Below are 17,641 nucleotides of genomic sequence, written 5' to 3'. Positions count from 1 at the left end.
TAACTGACTTGCTGGATGGGGAGCTCCAGGCAGGTGCCTGCTTTTGTCCAGGCAAGTTGGAGGGCCTATTTCCAACAGAGAACGATAAAATCTCCAATTGTGCTATAGCTGTGGGTTTTTCTCCTCATTATCTACTTTAAAGTGATACAGAAATAGCAAGAAACGGGACTACCTGTAATGGCTTCCTCTTGCAGCACTTCTGGAGAGGTAGTGTGTCCTCTAATGTTTCATGTTAACAACAGTGCTTGAAGATGACTTTCAGCCGACTGAAAATTGGGGTCAGCCAGTGCTTGCGGGCAGTTGTATCGGTGCTTTTCTGAAAGCACTGCCTGCTCTCAACTGAAGGCGAGACAGGAAAACAAACAGGTCTTAACGCTGTTCATCAGAACAAACAGTTCTTGTAACTGGTGGTTACTGGACCTGATGGTAATCATCAGGACGGAGCATGAATGGATGTAGAAGTGCCTGTGCTGAAGCCAGAGTTATTTGTCATTATGTTCTTTGGTGTATGAGATGACCCTCAGAAAAGAGCAGAACGAAAGCATTATTATAGGAGAAGCTGTGCTATTGCGCGTGCTTCCTTGGAGGAGCTTGCGGAGTATGTCCCTGAAAAAAGTCTCTGGAGCATGCTTAGGGAGCCCAGCCTACCTGCTGTGAGTCAGCCGGGATCCTTGTGATGCTATGGGTTGCCCATGCCACCCCCAGCCAGAATAGAGGGGGGCAGGTAGGCATTGTCTCGTTTGACATCTGTAGTTGGAGGTAAGCTTAGTGTATGTAGACTGTCATGATGAAGGTAAGTTAGAATCATAGAATCGCCTGGGTTGGAAGGCGCCTCAACAGGTCATCTTGGCCAGCTTTTCATGGGATTGCCCCGTCCCAGTGGATCGGTTATAGGTGAATTGTCCTGTCCTGATTTCTCTTTTCAGTAAACCAGAGGTTAATGCAAGACTTATTTTTGTTATTGTTGTTACTATTATTATTTCTTGAGTGACAGAAGAGTGAGAGAAATCTGGATCTTTCTAACATAATACACGCACAAATCTCATTTTGATGTCATGTGGACAGCAGCTGTTTTTTCTGAAGACATCATCACTTATTTCTACAGCCATATATTAACCAGGTGTAAGGAGTCTGGTAGGTCTTTTGGGTGTATTTGGTCTCAGCAAGGGTGGGTTGATCTTTGGGACTGCTGTAGTTCTGTTTGTGATACTCGTACAATGCACATATGACCTTAATCTTGCTCTGATGTCTCCTTGAGTAGAATTTACTTTGTGGGTGTCACTTGATATTCTTTCATCTGACCTATGCAGCGCGTACATTTTTTCTGAAGGGAAGGAATGACTTCTTTGAATTATAGTAACTGGAATATCTGATTGTTACTGCTTGTGTTGCTTATTAATTATAGGCAAGTTACAAGACTAATGTTTTTAAATTCTGAGTTGCAGGCATAACATTTAAGGTGTTTAATTGGCCTGATGGAGTTGATCTAGCAAAATGTGTAGGCTTCTCTGTTCCTTGGTTAGACAAAAACCTGACAATACAAGACTTGGGTTGCAACAGCACGATGAATGATGGGCTTATTTTTTCCCAGCTAGAAAAAAAATACAGAGGACAACCAGAATAAGAACTTCACTATCATCTTTTTAAGCAATGTTAATGCACAGTAGTAGTTGTTGGGAAGGAAGTAGTGGGGGTAAGAAGGGACATAAGGTCAAATAGATAACACTTGAATGTTTTTCTAGCTAGCATTGATGTGTGTATCATATACTTGGAATTAATTAACCCTCAGAACTGTATATTGGGAGTTACAGTTTATATTCTGCTTTTCTTTAAAACGCTCTAGGATAGGATATTGGAGATTGGTTTTTGGTTTTGTTTGTTGGTGGTTTTTTTTTAAATGCTGTCTTGTTTTACTTTTCACTGTAGTACACCAAGAAAAATATATGTCCTGTCAGTAATAAATCAGTTACTGGTTTAAGGCAAGAAACCAGAAACACACTAAGCTAACTGCTTGCTTAACATTCTTTTCAGATGGTACTTTGCTGATGACCTTTGGTTCTTCTCTGGACTAAGTAAATGTCCTTAGGCCCTGATTCCATTTTTAAATTTATTTTATATGAGTAATTCTGGTATCTATGCTGAGTCTTGCAGACTTCAGTATAGTTCCTTCTGGGTATTGGAAGAGTAGAGAAAAATAATTGAGACTCTTTGTTGACTCATTGTGTATATAATGATGTGTATTGCTGGAATAAAGTCTTACATGGAAGAACTGTCTGCATAGAAGGACGTTTAAAATACTATTTTGGGGTATCTGACCAATTTCGTCTTTATTTATTCAATCATATTTATATTTCCCATCAAATGGCAAACCCATACAAACTGTTTGAAATGCCTGTCCACAGAGTTCAGCCAAATTCAGGGATGTGTACATAACTCAAGACTTCTAACCTTCCAGGTATGAGAACCCTAGATGCTGGCTCCACCAATATTTGCTCACTTCAACCAGACAAGGATTTCCTTAGGTAGACAGTGTTCCTTCCAAGGAAGTCTTAAGTAATTGTGTTGAAGTGTGAACAGTTGATATCTTACTTCAAATCAGATTCTCAGAAAGGAAAGGGAAATTCCTAAGTCCTAGCCAGTGATGAGAGATTGAAGTGGTAGCTGGGCCACAAGATTAAATATTCAAATTAAAAAAAAAATAAAATTACTGGCAGTCAGTTCATTTGGATGGTGTGTGCTGTTTTTGTCAACCCAAGCAGCTACTTAATTATGCTGCAGCAGCACACATGAACTGTTTGTTGTCAGTGTGTAAACCTCTTGCTTTTGTTTTGATAAGCAGGCTTTCAGTTTTTCGTACACCTAGAGTGACCATTTGATTTAAAGTAAAACACGCAGTACCTTTACCATTAAGAGTGTGTATTTTTTAGTAGCACTGAGTTCATTCCACAAGAGCATCCCTGTTTCCTCTTAACACTGGAAAGTACTTTTATAAAAATAATTTACTTTTTATAATACTTTGTGCTCTGAACTTGTTTTCTAGACTGTCCTGGGTTTTGCATCAGTTTCCAAAGCATTATCTTTGAAAGTGTTTTTTTTTTCTATTGCTGCCTGTTGTTCTGTGCGTGCAGTATTTATTGAAAGTGTAATTAGTGCATTTCTGCCCTCTTTATCAAAATTGCTTTTCCTGTATTATGGAAGTATACAAAGATGAGTACAGAAGTTCTCAGATTCGGACAGCGCGTGTTTGGCATGGTAGGGTTTTTAATAGTGTTTGTTTTAGTTGCAGCATTTCCAGTGCAAAGGGGTGAGCATGTTGCATCTTCCATGTGGATCTGCTAGCTCCATTTCCCTTCTCTCTGTGTAGAGGAAACTTGGTGTTTGAGGCAGGGTGAACATCTGGATTTTCCTAGGGAAAGGGAATGTGACTCTTTTCCATGTTTTCTGGTAATTTCTGACTGCTGTAGTGGCTATGCAGAGCCAGGTACTAGCAGACAGGAATTGGAGAAACACCGTTCTTCTGTCATGTGCCAGTTTCTCTCACAGTGGTAAATGAACATGTGATCTGGGAGTTCAATTCCATTTTGGTTTGTATAAGCTTGTTTTCAGCTGTGAGAAGTCACCGGTAAACAGCCTGCTGTTTGCTGTGTCTGACAGTCTGTGGTCAGCATTCAGGAGTACAGTGTCAAGAGTTTTCCCCAGCAGCCTGTGCTGGCTGGTCTAGCTCATCATCCTAACTAGATGCTCAGCAGATGGGGCAGGTTGACTTGGAGCCATTCCTGTCATTCTCAAAGATACTTTGAAGGCGGCAGTATAAACTGTTTTATCTAGTCTTGATGTGTAAATAAAATAGTGGTAGAGAAGTGCCCAGGTATGCAGCAGGGAATTGGTCATGTCAATTTAGTCTTTTTTTTTTTTTTCTTTTCTTTTCTCTTTTTTTTCCTTCATTGGCTTTTTGGGAAGGTTCCTGTGTTCACACTTGAGAACACAGAAGAGTGACTACCACAAAAATATAGATACATATTTTAAGACTTTTTGTCAGTGCTTGGGAGTGCCCTCAGCTATACTGTGTATCAGTTTATAGTTAAAGTGACAGCGGTTTGTGGTAGCAGGTCAGAATTCAGACATGTGCTGGGTCTGTAGACCAGATATGGGTGGGTTTTATTTTTTCACTTGCGCAGAGTGCATAGTGGCATTTAGACCTAGGAAGGCAGACTGTGTTTAGTGAAGGAACTGGAGAATGACAGGGCACAGAAGGAGGCGGCTGTATGGAGCATGGTATGTTTTGATACCGCTGATGTTTTCAGCCATCCTAGCGGTGCGGATTGACACTTCAAAACCAGCACAATTCTCAAGAAGCCCTTTGAATGCCCTGTAGTAGCTTTGTAGCTTAAATCATTGTGTTCTTTCTACTGTTCTTTTCACGTTGAGGGAGATACATATGTGGAAGAAGGATCTGTGGGATCACTGGACTTCCTGAAAATGTTTTGCAACTTCTTCAAAAACTATGAACAAACAAGCAAGCAAAAGCAAACATTTCCGAAGATTGTTGTTTCTGCTACACAGCAGAAAGCTTTCATTTCCAAAGACCAGGGAGTATAAAACAGGAGTTAAGTCTCACTGCCATTTTAACGTGAAAGAAACTTGTCATGTGGTCAGAAACATTGGATCCTAATTATTGGCCAATAACATGAAGAGCTCTGAACTAGGCCTGAACCTGAAAGAACTGGCTTTGGTGATAAGAGACAGGAATGCTGCCTTTCACATGAATTGCTTGTTCCACATCATGTGTCTCAAGGCTGTTCAGTAACCAGACTACTGATCGCTCTTCATTTAAATAAATCATCTAAAGGTGGAAGACTTTGCTTTCTGTTAGAAATCCTTTGAAGGTACCCAGAGCTTTCCTTACTGCTTAGCCTTTACTTTGCTTTCAGTAAAGCTGAAGAAGTACTGTAAGGAGATAAAGTGGCCTACAGGTTGGCTAGCTTACAGCTGTGATAGAAATCAATTTAGCTTAGTCTTAATTTGCACCACTATATACTGCCCATTGTTTTAACATGATGTTTTTAGATGAAGTGCAGGGAACCAGAAGAATTGTCTTCTAGATTCTCCATGGCTGTGCAGAAACGGTTGGCCAAGTTGAAGGGGAGAGCGGTAGTAATCTCTACCTTCAGAATATATACCATTTGGGGTTTAAAATTGAAAGCCCCCTTAAAAGAAGTAGAATATGAACTTACGTGTGGAGAGAGAGTTTAGGGAGGATGTATTTCATCATGTGTGTAATCTCTCTGGTTTTAGTTCCTGTTCCATATCCAGCCTGACAGCTATTCTGTAAATATTTCCTTTGCTGATACTAGTGTAAATGCTATATAATCTCTTTACCTGGGAATGGTGAGGCTGTATTTCTTGACATTTAAGTTCTGAAGTGCAGTTTTTACTAAATCCTTTTTGGGCTGAGGCTACAAGAAAACAGTGGGAACATTAACTTCTGCATATGACTTCCTTCCTAGCAAGCAGTATAAGGTATTTCTAGTTGAAATACTGAAAAGTTGCTAGTTAGTCTAAACAGCAGATTTGTTTGTGGCTTGCTGTTGACGGAAGGAGGAACTGGTTTTGGCATTTGAATTGTTTCCCACAGGCATTGTCTAGAGAAATAATTTGTCAGTATCTTAGTTTCTTTTTTGTAATGTAGACTATAAGCTTGTGGATAAGTACACAGTGGGTAAGTGTGAAGAGAAATACATTTTTCCAGCACAGGAGTGAGGGAAACAAGCAGCTATGTGCACAGGAGAACTTGGATTTAAAGAACAGAGCGAATTAAGAGCTTTTATTTTTTTTTTTTTGTAGGGGAAGTAGTAATTTATGCAGCAGTAAGGGGAAGGATAACCCCAACAAGTACTATAAAGGCTAATGCTTTAGTTGTGTTATTAAGAAGTTAACTAGAGAACAGGACAATCAAACTTGTGATGACTTTACCTCTGTGACAAAGAAGTTCTTTGCCTAGAAATTGTTATTTTTGAAACATCTATGAAGCTCAAATGTGTGTGTGTGTATATATGTTTAAAAAAAATATAATGGAAGTTACTTAAAGTGGAGTCTGATCCATTCCACTGATCCTTGAACTTAAGTTCCTAAAAGCTTTCTTATATTGATGCTGACACTGGAGTAACGTTTTGGCAATATGCTTGATTTTCTTGATTTCCTTTTTTTTTTTTTTTTCCTGACTCTGTAGATAAAAGTACTTGATCTCATAGTGAAAACTACTGATCTTCACTTAGGATTTGTGCTACCTATAGGTTTATTCCGGTAAAGCATTTACTTAATTTCAAATTGATGAGTTTATATATTGGATTATGCTAAACCTGTGTTTGCATGTGTGGTTTTTAAATAAGGGTGCTAGGGTTTGTATTGATGGAGAAGATATTATAGAGTAAATGAGGATGTTAAATTTAAAATACTAGCTGTCACCACCCCGCTCCCCCCAGCACACACACTTCCCATGGCTCTGTGTTGCTTTTCTGGTTTGTGGACAGTATGTGCTTGTAGCGTCTTTCTGTGAGACAAATTGCTCCAGCTTGAGACTGTAATAAATTCTTTTGCTCTTAATGCCTGTTGGCTTTCCATGTAAACATGCCTTAAGTGAATGGGACCTTTTAAAATCACTTCTGAGAACAAGACTTGTACTTGTATTTTTGAAGCTGTGTAAGTACTTCTGAAGAATCATTCATTGCTCTTTTATTGAGAGACCTTACTGCTTGTAAGAAGGTGTTATGTTGATATGGGGTTTAGGAGCTATTTAATGAGCTAGATGGTACAGAATAGTCCTTGGTCAGTGCTAAATCTCTCTCTTCTCTGCCTGTTAAAATTTTTATTTTTGGTATGGGGAGCAGCAAAGTTTCTGTGGTGGAAGAGCTGGCTGTGGTGTGTAGGAATGTTGGTTGGAAGGGACTTCTGGGGCTCATCTGTCCAGGTTCCTGCTCAAAGCAGGATTTCAAGTAACACTTGTTTGCCAGCTGTGGCTTTGTTTACTGAGTCTTGAAAACCTCTGAGAACAAAGATTATCACCTCTCTGAGTACAGCACCAAACCGCCTTGCAGATGCTTTTTCTAATGTCCAGTCTGAACCTCCCAAGCTGTTACTTGTGATACTGGGAAGAGTTTGCCTCCATTGGTTTTTTGTAATATGCCTTCAGCTTCAGTTGCTAGTAGATTATCCCTAGGCTGCTTCGTTGTCAGACTAAACGAACTCAGCTCCATCACCTGCTTCTCAAACATTATCCTGAAGACTCCAGGCCATTTTGGTGACTCCATCCAGGTTCTCAAATTCCTCTTCAGCCTGGGGGGTGTGAAATAGGACACAGTACTTGAGTTACAGTCTCACCAGCATTGAGTTCCCTTTGATTGCAGTCCTCTTGGCTTTCCCTATTTGCAAGCAGACTCTTGGCTCATATTCAAGTTGGCAACCAGTTTGATCTCCAGATCTGTCTCAGTAAGGCTGTTCAACTGGTCTGTTCCCAGGCTCCACTGAAGCACCTCAGGACCAGAACTTTGCACTTCACGAGGTTCCTGTTGGCTTATTCTTCAAGTTTATCAAGGTCCATCTGAGTCGAATCTCTATTTGGAGAGTCAATTACTCTTCCTTGTTTAGTATCATCCACAAATTTTCTGAGGATTCATTCTGTCTTATCACCCAGGTTGTTGATGAAGGTACTGTATATTGGCTCCGGTATCAGCCTTTGTGGTGCTTCTTACCCACTACCAGTTGGATGCTGGGCCATTGGTTACTACCCTTTAAGCTCAGCAGTCCAGCCTGTTGTCATTCAGTCGAACAGGCCATTTCTCCAACCCATGCCTTTTCAGCTTACTAATGAGTCTCCTGTGGGAAACTGGATCAGTCCTAATTGCTAAAAGCTGGCCTGTGATTTCATATATTTCTGGTAGATTTATCAAGCAAATATTGGAAGTGTTAGTAACCAAGGCTAGCTTTATGTGAGTAAACTCATACAGGTAAAATGGAGTTTCACATGTACTTCAGTCTTCCAAGGATGACGCAGTTTTCATTGGGGGAGTTCTGGTGTTGTGATATGTGGTTTCAGTAAAATAAAATGTGATGTTCAGAACCTCAGTAGAGAGTCCTTTTTCCTTTATCTAACAGAAAAAGGTGAATTTTTAATAAATAGATAAAGCTTATATGCCTAGAATGTACATATTAATAATTTAAAAGTAATTGGGGTTGCTAAGTAATTTTGTTTCAAGTACATTTTACTGCAAAGTCTTAGCAGCTTCACTTTTAGAATATTACATCTAAATCCTTTTGTTTCAAAACACTGGAATAAGCACTGTTGAGTAGTCATTTCTAGTGGCTAAACAGTGCTTAATGCTATGAGCATTGCATTGTTTTACAGACTTGTAAAACCTTTTCCCAAAACAGCTTAAGTTATTTTTCTGGTTTTTAGTAGTGTGCGTTACTTTAGTTTTTCATGTTATGGCACTATAAAACTATATATATACACACACATATATGTATACACTTTTATTGCATATACACACATATATATATAGTTTTATTGCTCAACATTCAGTTAGTCCAATCCAAACCTGAAAATGAAGGAATAACTATAATTTCCTCTTTCAGTCAACATGCAGAGGAGTCAGGAACTTAATGCTAAATCTGTTTCTGGAATGGTTTGTAAACCTGCAGTCTCCATTTCAGTTTTGAAACACAAAGTCAGTTTTCCACCATTTTAAGTGGCCAAAATTGGAGGAGCCAATAGTTATTTTGACCCAAATCATGCATCTGCCTGACTGGATACAGCATTTTCACATAGCTTGCAAGCCAGAGCTCAGTAGCAAGGATCTGTGATCATACTGAATTTCCAGATGTTTTAAGGAATTAGACACTGGACAACTTTGTCATGTGAAAGAAGAGAAAACACTGCCTTGGTATTATGGAGGTGAAGCTTGAAAGTGAGACTTAGGACTACAAAGCTAGAATGTGATCAAAAGAGAAACTGAACTATTTGATGTTATTTTCTTTTTCAAAGTCAAGTCACCTGATTCCTGAACATCTGGGGTTCAATAATGGGTTTAAAAGCCAGAGAGGCTTTTTTTCCACTTGAAAACCATGGCAGTTCTAGATCAGTATTTGGCTGTTTCTACTAGAAAAGTTTTTTGGGCCAGGGGGGCATGGTAATAACTTTTCATGTCATACACACTAATTTCATGTACTTATCTTCAGAATAACAGAAGCTGAGATGAGTAACAGCAGCAAGAAGTAACCAGTACCCTGCAGCTCACGCACTGGGTTTATCCAGTAGGTGTTTTAGGCACAGGTTTTGTTTAGGTCTCTTCTTTTGATTGTGATACTTTAAGAATAAAACTCATTTCATCTAATTGTTTTAGACCTCTTATGAATGAGCAAAGAGCTGAACAGATACACATTTTGGTATCCTGGAGGCAGATTGGTGAAAATAAAGATTTGCAGTCATAGCTCAGGCAGAAGTAGGAAGTTTTGGTGAAAATCATTAGGAACAAAGTTTCTTCTGCTTTTCTTTGTGAAATAAATTGAAATTTGACATTCCCTTTGAGATTTTTTTTATGAGATAAAACTTTGAAAAGCTGTGTAGTGACAGTGTGAGTTCAGTGCTTAGAAATTGATACAGAGCATGGGCTGTCAGCCAACACTCTCTGATTGGAAATTGCATTATGGGATTTCTTTTGTTGTTAATTTCTGATGCTTACATGGAAAAATAAATCTTCCCAGTGGTATGAGACAATGAAATACAGTGAATGGGCATAGATCACAACAGGTAGGTCTTGCACTTAACTGTCTGATTAGCAAGGCTAATTTTTAATGTAATAACATCAGAAAGTTTATAGCCTTGTGCAGCATGCATTCAGAAAATCTATCTGTGGCAGAGCCAAAGCTTTTTGTTCTGTTTTATTTTTTTCTTCCCTCCCCTCTGTAATTTAGATTCACAACATCTTGGCCCAGTGTCGGTTTTAAATAAACATGGTGATTAAGGCTTTTTGTTTAAGACAAACAAAGTCAAATGTGAATTAATCCTAGAACTCTACTGGTACTGAACAATTCCTTTGCATTTTATATCATTCTTTTGTCTCTTTATGTGGTAAGAGAGAGGTGTAGCTATGACATATCCTCCTTTTCTTCTTGCAGACTGTCTTACATTTCTCATGTGGATTATTGGCTTTTGTTAAAAATGTTTTTTGAGATGTGTTCCTGTGTGAACACATGAAAAAAACACCCACTATGTTTTGGTTATGATGAGCATCACTACTTGTTTCACTAACTTTGATGTTATCTTAGATTTCCATGTTTCAAAAGCAGCATTACATAGGTCAGTCTTCTAAAAGGTACTTAAGTTGAAAAAATATATGGACATAAACCCAACAAAAATGCCCTGCTGTAGCATAAGTATACTGAAATGATAAGGTTAGAAATTTCTTCTTTTTTCCCCACTCCTCTGGATAAGCAGTAAAACATCATGAGATATGTCTCGTTTGAACGGAAACTGGTGGGCAAGTGTAAGGGCTTGCTCTGTATTTGTTGTCAAATAAAGCCAAGTAGTTGGACCAGACAAAGCGCTTACTATTTTGTTTTGTAGGTTTTTTTTTTTAATAACGATACAACTTCTGGGTATTTTTTTGTGACATCAGGGTTTTGGAAACTTGGTTAAAACTTGCATGTTGAATTGGTGTTATTTAACAGAGAACGTAATGGGTGATACGTTAGACATACGTCTAACTGTTTCAAACAAGAGTGTTGGACATCTTGTGTATTGGACATCTGGGTTGGCTTTGTCTGCTGCTTCCCGCCTGCTGTACCTCATTACAGATTTGTCTGCAGCTTTTCATGTTGGAATTTTTTTTTGTTCTGTGTTTTTGGCATGGAAACAGGAAAGGCTGGAGCTTCCTGCCCATATAAAGAGTAAAACCCAGTAAACTAGCTGGGACAGATTCTGCCTGCCTTCCCTGAATACCATCTTTAAAAGGAAGGAAACAGCCTAAGAGTGTTTTGGATATTGAAATAGGATTGACTTCATAGTAGAGCTATTTTCTGGAAGAAATGTGTAGCAGAGACAGGACACCTTTATTGTTTTGAAGTCCTTGAGATACAGATCTAAAAAGTACTTTTGTGTGACCTCGTTAACTGGTGTGTTGCATCATCAACTATGTAGAAGTTTCTCTAATGAATTAATACAGCTGTATTCCTGATTACACTAAGCTTTGGCAAACTGCATTTTTTTACATGTTCAGGGCTGTGGAGCTATATATCCTATTTTCTTTAAGTACACTGCCTCTGTTTCAGAAAACACCTGGAATTTTCATTCTTCTTCCATTCTGTGAATTCAAGTCTGATTTTTAGCTTATTTGTCAATTCTGTTATAATCTGCACTTCAGTGTCTCTAGTCAGTCACAGATGAGGTGGCTTGACTTGTAGGTAGATTAAATTGTAACAGCTCCACGTTAACAGTATTGAAGAATATGTGTGCCTTAAAACATGTAGAACTGAAGTTACCTCTACGATGAAGTGGAGGATTGGTTTGTTTAGGGTTGTGCTTCTTTGCTTCTCTTTGCACTGGAAAGAAAAATTGTACCTTTCTAATAACAACTTCAGTGTAAAGAATGTAGCTGTGTGTAGGTTGAGCCTCTTTTAATATGCAGACTAACTTTTTGTTTTCTCTTCCCTCCAGCTGGTAAGCCTGCTGCTGATTGGAATTGCAGCATGGGGAATCGGCTTCGGCCTCATCTCTAGTTTCAGAGTTGTTGGAGTGGCAATTGCAGTAGGAATTTTCCTCTTCCTTATTGCCTTAGTCGGATTGATTGGTGCGGTGAAACATCATCAAGTATTGCTATTCTTTGTATCCTTCTGATGCATTACATGGATTGCAGCTTGGTTCAAGCCATGTAAACAACCTGCTCTGTCTGCTGAGACTAATGTGGAAGGTGCTTCAGAAAGAGAACAGAAATTCACAATCTTATTTTGGTCAAGTGCAGTCTAAATTAAACTTCCTTCCTGTTCAACTTTATTCCAGCTTCCTTTTTTTCTCCCTTGTTTGTGCTCTGAAGACAGAAGTATTCACATCTCCCCATTCCAAAATTAAAATATTTTAATTTCAAAAATTAAAATATCTTAATTTTTTGAGAGCTTTTTGTGGTGGGTCACTGTGTCACAGATACCTCTTTCTGTGTGGTCAACCCTACACCAAGCTAGAGTATGTGAACTATTAATGTTTAAAGGTAGAGAAAGGTGGTACTTCCAGGTAGCGAGGTGGTTGTAGCTGGCAGAGGAGTGCATCGTGGGTAATGCAGGCTGTTAAGAAGCACTTTCTTTTCATACCTAGTCTTTTAATTATGAACCCAGACTAGAAATGAGCACAGGCCTTCTCAGTGTGCTTTGCTGCCCCTTTATGCTTACTGATGCTGTGTAAGCAGTTTGTGGTGCTGCCTTGCATAACAAAATTGATAAGTTTGGTGAGAAAAGAGATTCATGAGGGGGCATTCTTATTTTTCTGGTTCTGGTCTATGAGTAAGTAGTGACATCCACTTTACCAACAGTTTAACTGCGTGAGGTAAGTATCTGCATCTGAACACAGGAGCCAAATTGTGAAGACAGTGGCCGACTTTCAAAATGTGATCTTTAGTATCAAAGTTTGTTCTTGATGTTTTATACTGTTTTCTGATGCATTAGTCCAAAAGTGTGTGAGGCTGTGTTCCAAAAGCAACTCTCACTTTTTTTTTAATCTAGACTAAAGTTACCTTTTGTAATTAATGACAAGACTATGTCACTGAAGAAAAAAAATTCTGAATATGCAATACCCAGAAAAGTATTTTCTTTAGTACTTTATTTAAGTGAAGTATCTTGGAATGAGAACGTGAGTTCCTAAAGCTGAAGAAATTGGCTATAGATTTTTCTCTCTCAAAGCTCCTTTTATTAACTTCTTTGCTCATGTTGTCATGCTAGGCAAGAAACACCTAACGCAGAAATACTAGCGATGTACAGTAGTAGCCAAAAAGTGATAATATATGGTGACTGAGTTCTGGGAACATTATTTGGGTCATCTTTTCCACATCCACAGTCAGAATTTACTTCTATATTTACTTTGTTTAAAGGTTCTATTGTTGTCCAATGAAATAAGGAATACCGTTAGGCGTATGTGTTATAAAAGTAAAATTAACTTGAGACTGTATCCTTAACTACTATTTCCAGTACATGATTATTCTTTTGCTAGTCTTTATTGTCCAGTTTTCTGTCTCCTGTGCCTGTTTGGCACTAAACAAGGAACAGCAGGTAAGAAAAGTTTCTTGACTTCTCAGTTAATTTATAGCATACTACTATAAATATGTACGTACACATGTTTATATATATATACACGCATATAGTCTGCCACAAAATGGGAAGAGTATATTTTAAGAAAATCAGCATTATCCTTTTAAATAAGGACTAGCCCTTGGGCAGTGCTTGGCTGTGGTAGCTAGTAAGCCATACATCTGGGTTCTAAAACTACTTTCAGCTGTCTTTTTTTTAATTGTTTTTTTTTTAAGCTTCCTATGTAGATTTATGGTCACAAGTTTAGCAGCAGGATATCTTGACTATATCATGTGTTCAGCAACTCCAGATAAGCTGATGAAATCTACAATAATCATAATGTAAACATGATAGAGCCACTGAATTGTTCGTGTGTAACTGAAAAGGTCATGACTACATTAGGAACAGAGGTGACCCTTAAGTGTGAAAGTAAAACCAGCTTCTGTGGAGTATGGAGACTAATTCTTACTGTGTAAGAAGCAGGCAAGGGTACAGTGACTAAATAATCAGCTTCCTACATGTAAGCACACTTTTTGTTTAAAGTCTGAGTGGTCGCTGTTAGATTAGTTGCATGTCCCATTACTAGTGCTGTTACTGGGTTTAGGAAAAAGAAAGGAAGAAAATTATAACCATGAATGTGCTGCTGCTAGGTGCTGCCATTTCATTAGCTACACATGTTGTTTGAACATTCAAGTCATTCTTGAATACATTATCCTGTTAGACTTCAAGATCTGAAGGTTTTACTTGGCTTGGTATATTGGTTTCCAATGAAACATAAAACAGTTCAGTTAATATAATATTTATTTGCTTATGCCTTCTAGAGTCAACTTCTAGAGGTGGGATGGAATAACACTAACAGTGCGAGAACAGATATTGAGAGAAATCTGAATTGTTGTGGATTCAGAGTTTTTGATTTGAATGAAACCTGCTCCTCTGTAAGTTCTTCAAGCATGAAAAAACTTAAAACTTCATTGTGTTTGTTCAAATATGTACAATTGTTTTCATAGTTGCAGAAAGCAGAGTTTTTTGAGAAATGTGTAAGGTAGTTGTTACAATGATACTAAGCTCTTTAGTTAACTTATTGAAAACATAATCACAGGCACCCTGCAAAGGCTGTACACCATTGTGATTTATTTACTTGCTTTTTTGGTGTCTTTTAAAACTGCTAGAGTTTTGTCCGTGGCTGGCAATCTTTTATAGAGCTAACTAGATGCTTTCAGTCAATGAAGTATCATCAGAAAATGGAGTGCAATTCACTGTTTGTATCTGCTGCAGGATTGTTTTAGAAGTCGCCAGTGTCAACCATGTGCACCTATAATAGAAGAATATTCTGGAATGGTGCTGAGATTTGTTGGAGGCATAGGACTCTTCTTCAGTTTCACAGAGGTGAGTAAGGAGGAAGTTAGAAAATTGACTGCTTTTTCCCCCATTTTTAAGACTTAAAAGTTTTGTGAAACAACTTATTTTAGGGGGTTTATTACAGGAACTCTCAGTACTATCTCAGGAGTCAAATAATTATTTAGGTCAAATTTTTCCAAGCTATCAGCTTGCTTAAGTCTACCAAAAGGAGGGCTTGTCTTTATTCAACACTGGGAGTTCTTGCAGCTTTATGTTATTTAGACTACAAACTGCAACTAGATACCACATTAAAATGTGGTGATGTAAAGTTTAAGTTTTGCAGAAAATTAGCTATTTAGGTTTGCCATTCTCCAAAAGTAATAAAGAGAGTGCTGTTGCTTTACTTTGTTCCCCTGTTCTTCCCGCCTCTCCCCACCTGTGCACGCACACACAGTCTTGGGGGTTTTTTGGTTTGGAGAATTTTTTTCATGATGAGTGAACTGTATTTTAAATATCAGGTTAAAAAGGTCTTTGACTCTTAGCTTTAGTATCCAGATGATACATATACTTGCTTTATTGATCAATGAATAAAAATCCTCAGAGCAGGTCTTTCATAGCCCTGCAGTAAAGCATGTGAAAATACTCCTCCTGCTGCTTAGTGCAGTTTTCAGAAGGTTTGTAGATAGTACAGCAACAAGAGAGATACAGCGACTTAAACAGAATCACTCTGACATCTGCCCTCAATTTCTCTACTAAAAATGTGAAGCTGCTAGGAGAGGGAGGATGGTGGTTGGGGGGAGCAACAGGATTTGAAAATGTACCAGAAAAATAGCCTTATAGGTAAGTGGTAACTGTAAAGTGAAACAATTTAGAGGATTTGTTTATCATTACACTAAAACCAGGTTTATGAGTGTTTATCATTTGGGGAGGGGGAGGAATGATTTAATGCTAGACATGCCTATGAAAAATATTTTGCATTGCATTGCGGGCACAATTTTGGCTTTTTTGTTTTGTTGTTCTTTCTGTTGCTAGGTATGAATTCTTTCTGAGAAGGTGCATTCTTTTTTCTAATTAGGAAAGCTGGTGTGTGGTTGTGCATTTTTAGCAATAGTAAAATATCCTAAACTTGTGTACTGGAAATTCATTGTCAGGATTTTATGTTTAAAACACATTTTGTAAAACTGATGGAAGATAGAGTGGAGACCCTCTGCTTAATAATATCTTTGGGTTTTGTTTTCAGATCCTGGGAGTCTGGCTGACGTATAGATACAGGAACCAAAAGGATCCCCGTGCAAACCCTAGTGCGTTTCTTTGATAAGTTTATAAAGGACTGAATCTTCTCTCTGCACCCTCTACTTCAAAATACTGATTCTCCATAGTTTGGTATTTCTCCAATAATAGGGATTCTACATGTACCCAAAAGAAAACTTTAATTTCCATAAGAAATTTGTAGTTTTCATATTTAATTTCCCACTATTTTTCTTCTAAGAATCTCTACGTTGAAGTAGACTGGTGCATTGAGTAGCTGGGCAAAGACAGACTGCTGCTCTGAGCTAGACTTCGGTAATTGATGTGGTGAACTCTATACAGTGAGTTTTATAGCACTACTGGCTTCTCCAAAAAAAACCAAAAGTATTTTCTACTGTATTCATTGATTACAAAAATTCACATGATTTTGCATTAAAATGATAAAAATATATGGTGGGTGGTTGGACCGTATGATTTGATTAGGCTTTAGGATGAACTCTAGTCAACTTTTTTGTCTTAATAATGGTCTCCCACGTTCGTGTTAAGGTAAAAATAGAAGCTAAAGATGTTATTTTCTGTAGTGCACATAAGTGTATGTTAATGACTACTGTAGCCTTTCCCTGTTTGTTTTGGCTTTCTGGTAGCTTTAGAATTTTGTTGAGAATAAAAATTATTTACTTTTTAATGGGTATCTTCACTATGAGAACAATGAATGAAGAAAACCAGGAGAATGTAATCTGCAGCTGATTAACTTGAAACTTTTTTTTTCTTTGACAAGTGAATGAAGTTTGGTATTTGCACAATATCGGAATCAATAATGGTCTGTCATCTTTAATGTAAGAAACTTGATGTCTGGAAAGTTGTTGTACAGCTATTTTTTCAGATGATGTAAAATTATTGTAATAACTCCACAGTGTATATTCCTCTGTCATCCAGCTAACGGTCTTGATTTCATGAGAGATTGAATGGTGTGTAAAAAAGGAAGAAAGAAAAGTAAAAAAAAAACCAACAAAAAAAAGATGGTTTCCCGTAGTTTGTTTTTTTAAAAAAAAAAAAGAATTAGAAGTTAGAACACTACATTATCCATGTAGTAGGTGTTGTCTGAGCTGAAGGAAAGCATTGTCCCTCTTCCAACCTGTAATAAGTGATGCATCAGCTGGAACATCAGACATTTAAGTACCTGAGGTGCATAATGTTCCATTTGTTTCTAATCACACTGAATTGCGGACCTGCACTGCACCTTTCCTTCATTCAGTTGCTGCTTCTGGTGTGGTAGGCAGCTGCTGTAGCATGAAAGATGGCTCTGCAGGAAGAAAAGGGGAAGAGTATTAAGGCCATCTGCTAAGGAATACAGCATCTGAGCGAGATGGAAAGAAAGACAGTGAGGGCAGACAGAAGTGGGTCCTCATACGGTCTCCCTTTACTAGGGAGATGCCTCCTTGCTCCTGCGAAGGAGGCAAAAAGAAGCTGAAATACATGCCCTTCAGAACACTTTCAGACTTTCATGTGCCCAGTGCTTGTAAAGAAGGAATTGTCTCGAGGGAAGAGTTGAACCTGAACGCAGAGGGATGTCAAGAACTTGCTGAAGACTTCATCTCTTCAGGTGTAGCCGATTCTTCAACGTCTGCTGTCAGCGCCATCTCCTGGTGTTTGGTCTGTGAATTACTGCTTCGTATGTCAAGAAGTATTGGTGTCTGTTTCAAGCATGTACTTGTACACTCAGTGTAAG

At 38.2% G+C, this 17,641-nt stretch overlaps 1 protein-coding gene across 1 annotated transcript in view; it reads left to right on the top strand.

Moving 5' to 3' along the window:
• TSPAN13 (tetraspanin 13) overlaps positions 1 to 16,767 on the top strand; it is a 17,639-nt gene extending 872 nt beyond the window's left edge. The window contains exons 2-6 of the mRNA XM_010577633.1: positions 11,711 to 11,878; positions 13,228 to 13,308; positions 14,148 to 14,261; positions 14,602 to 14,712; positions 15,905 to 16,767. Coding sequence (XP_010575935.1) covers positions 11,711 to 11,878; positions 13,228 to 13,308; positions 14,148 to 14,261; positions 14,602 to 14,712; positions 15,905 to 15,979 — 549 coding nt within the window. The 3' untranslated portion in view covers positions 15,980 to 16,767. The remainder of the gene's footprint in view (positions 1 to 11,710; positions 11,879 to 13,227; positions 13,309 to 14,147; positions 14,262 to 14,601; positions 14,713 to 15,904) is intronic.
• The last annotated feature ends 874 nt before the right edge of the window (positions 16,768 to 17,641 follow it).

This window comes from Haliaeetus leucocephalus, unplaced genomic scaffold, assembly GCF_000737465.1.
Source record: "Haliaeetus leucocephalus isolate CR32 unplaced genomic scaffold, Haliaeetus_leucocephalus-4.0 Scaffold566, whole genome shotgun sequence".
Lineage (NCBI taxonomy): Eukaryota > Metazoa > Chordata > Aves > Accipitriformes > Accipitridae > Haliaeetus > Haliaeetus leucocephalus.
The sequence above is the reverse complement of the archived record's forward strand: the minus strand, read 5'-3'. Positions and strand labels throughout refer to the sequence as shown.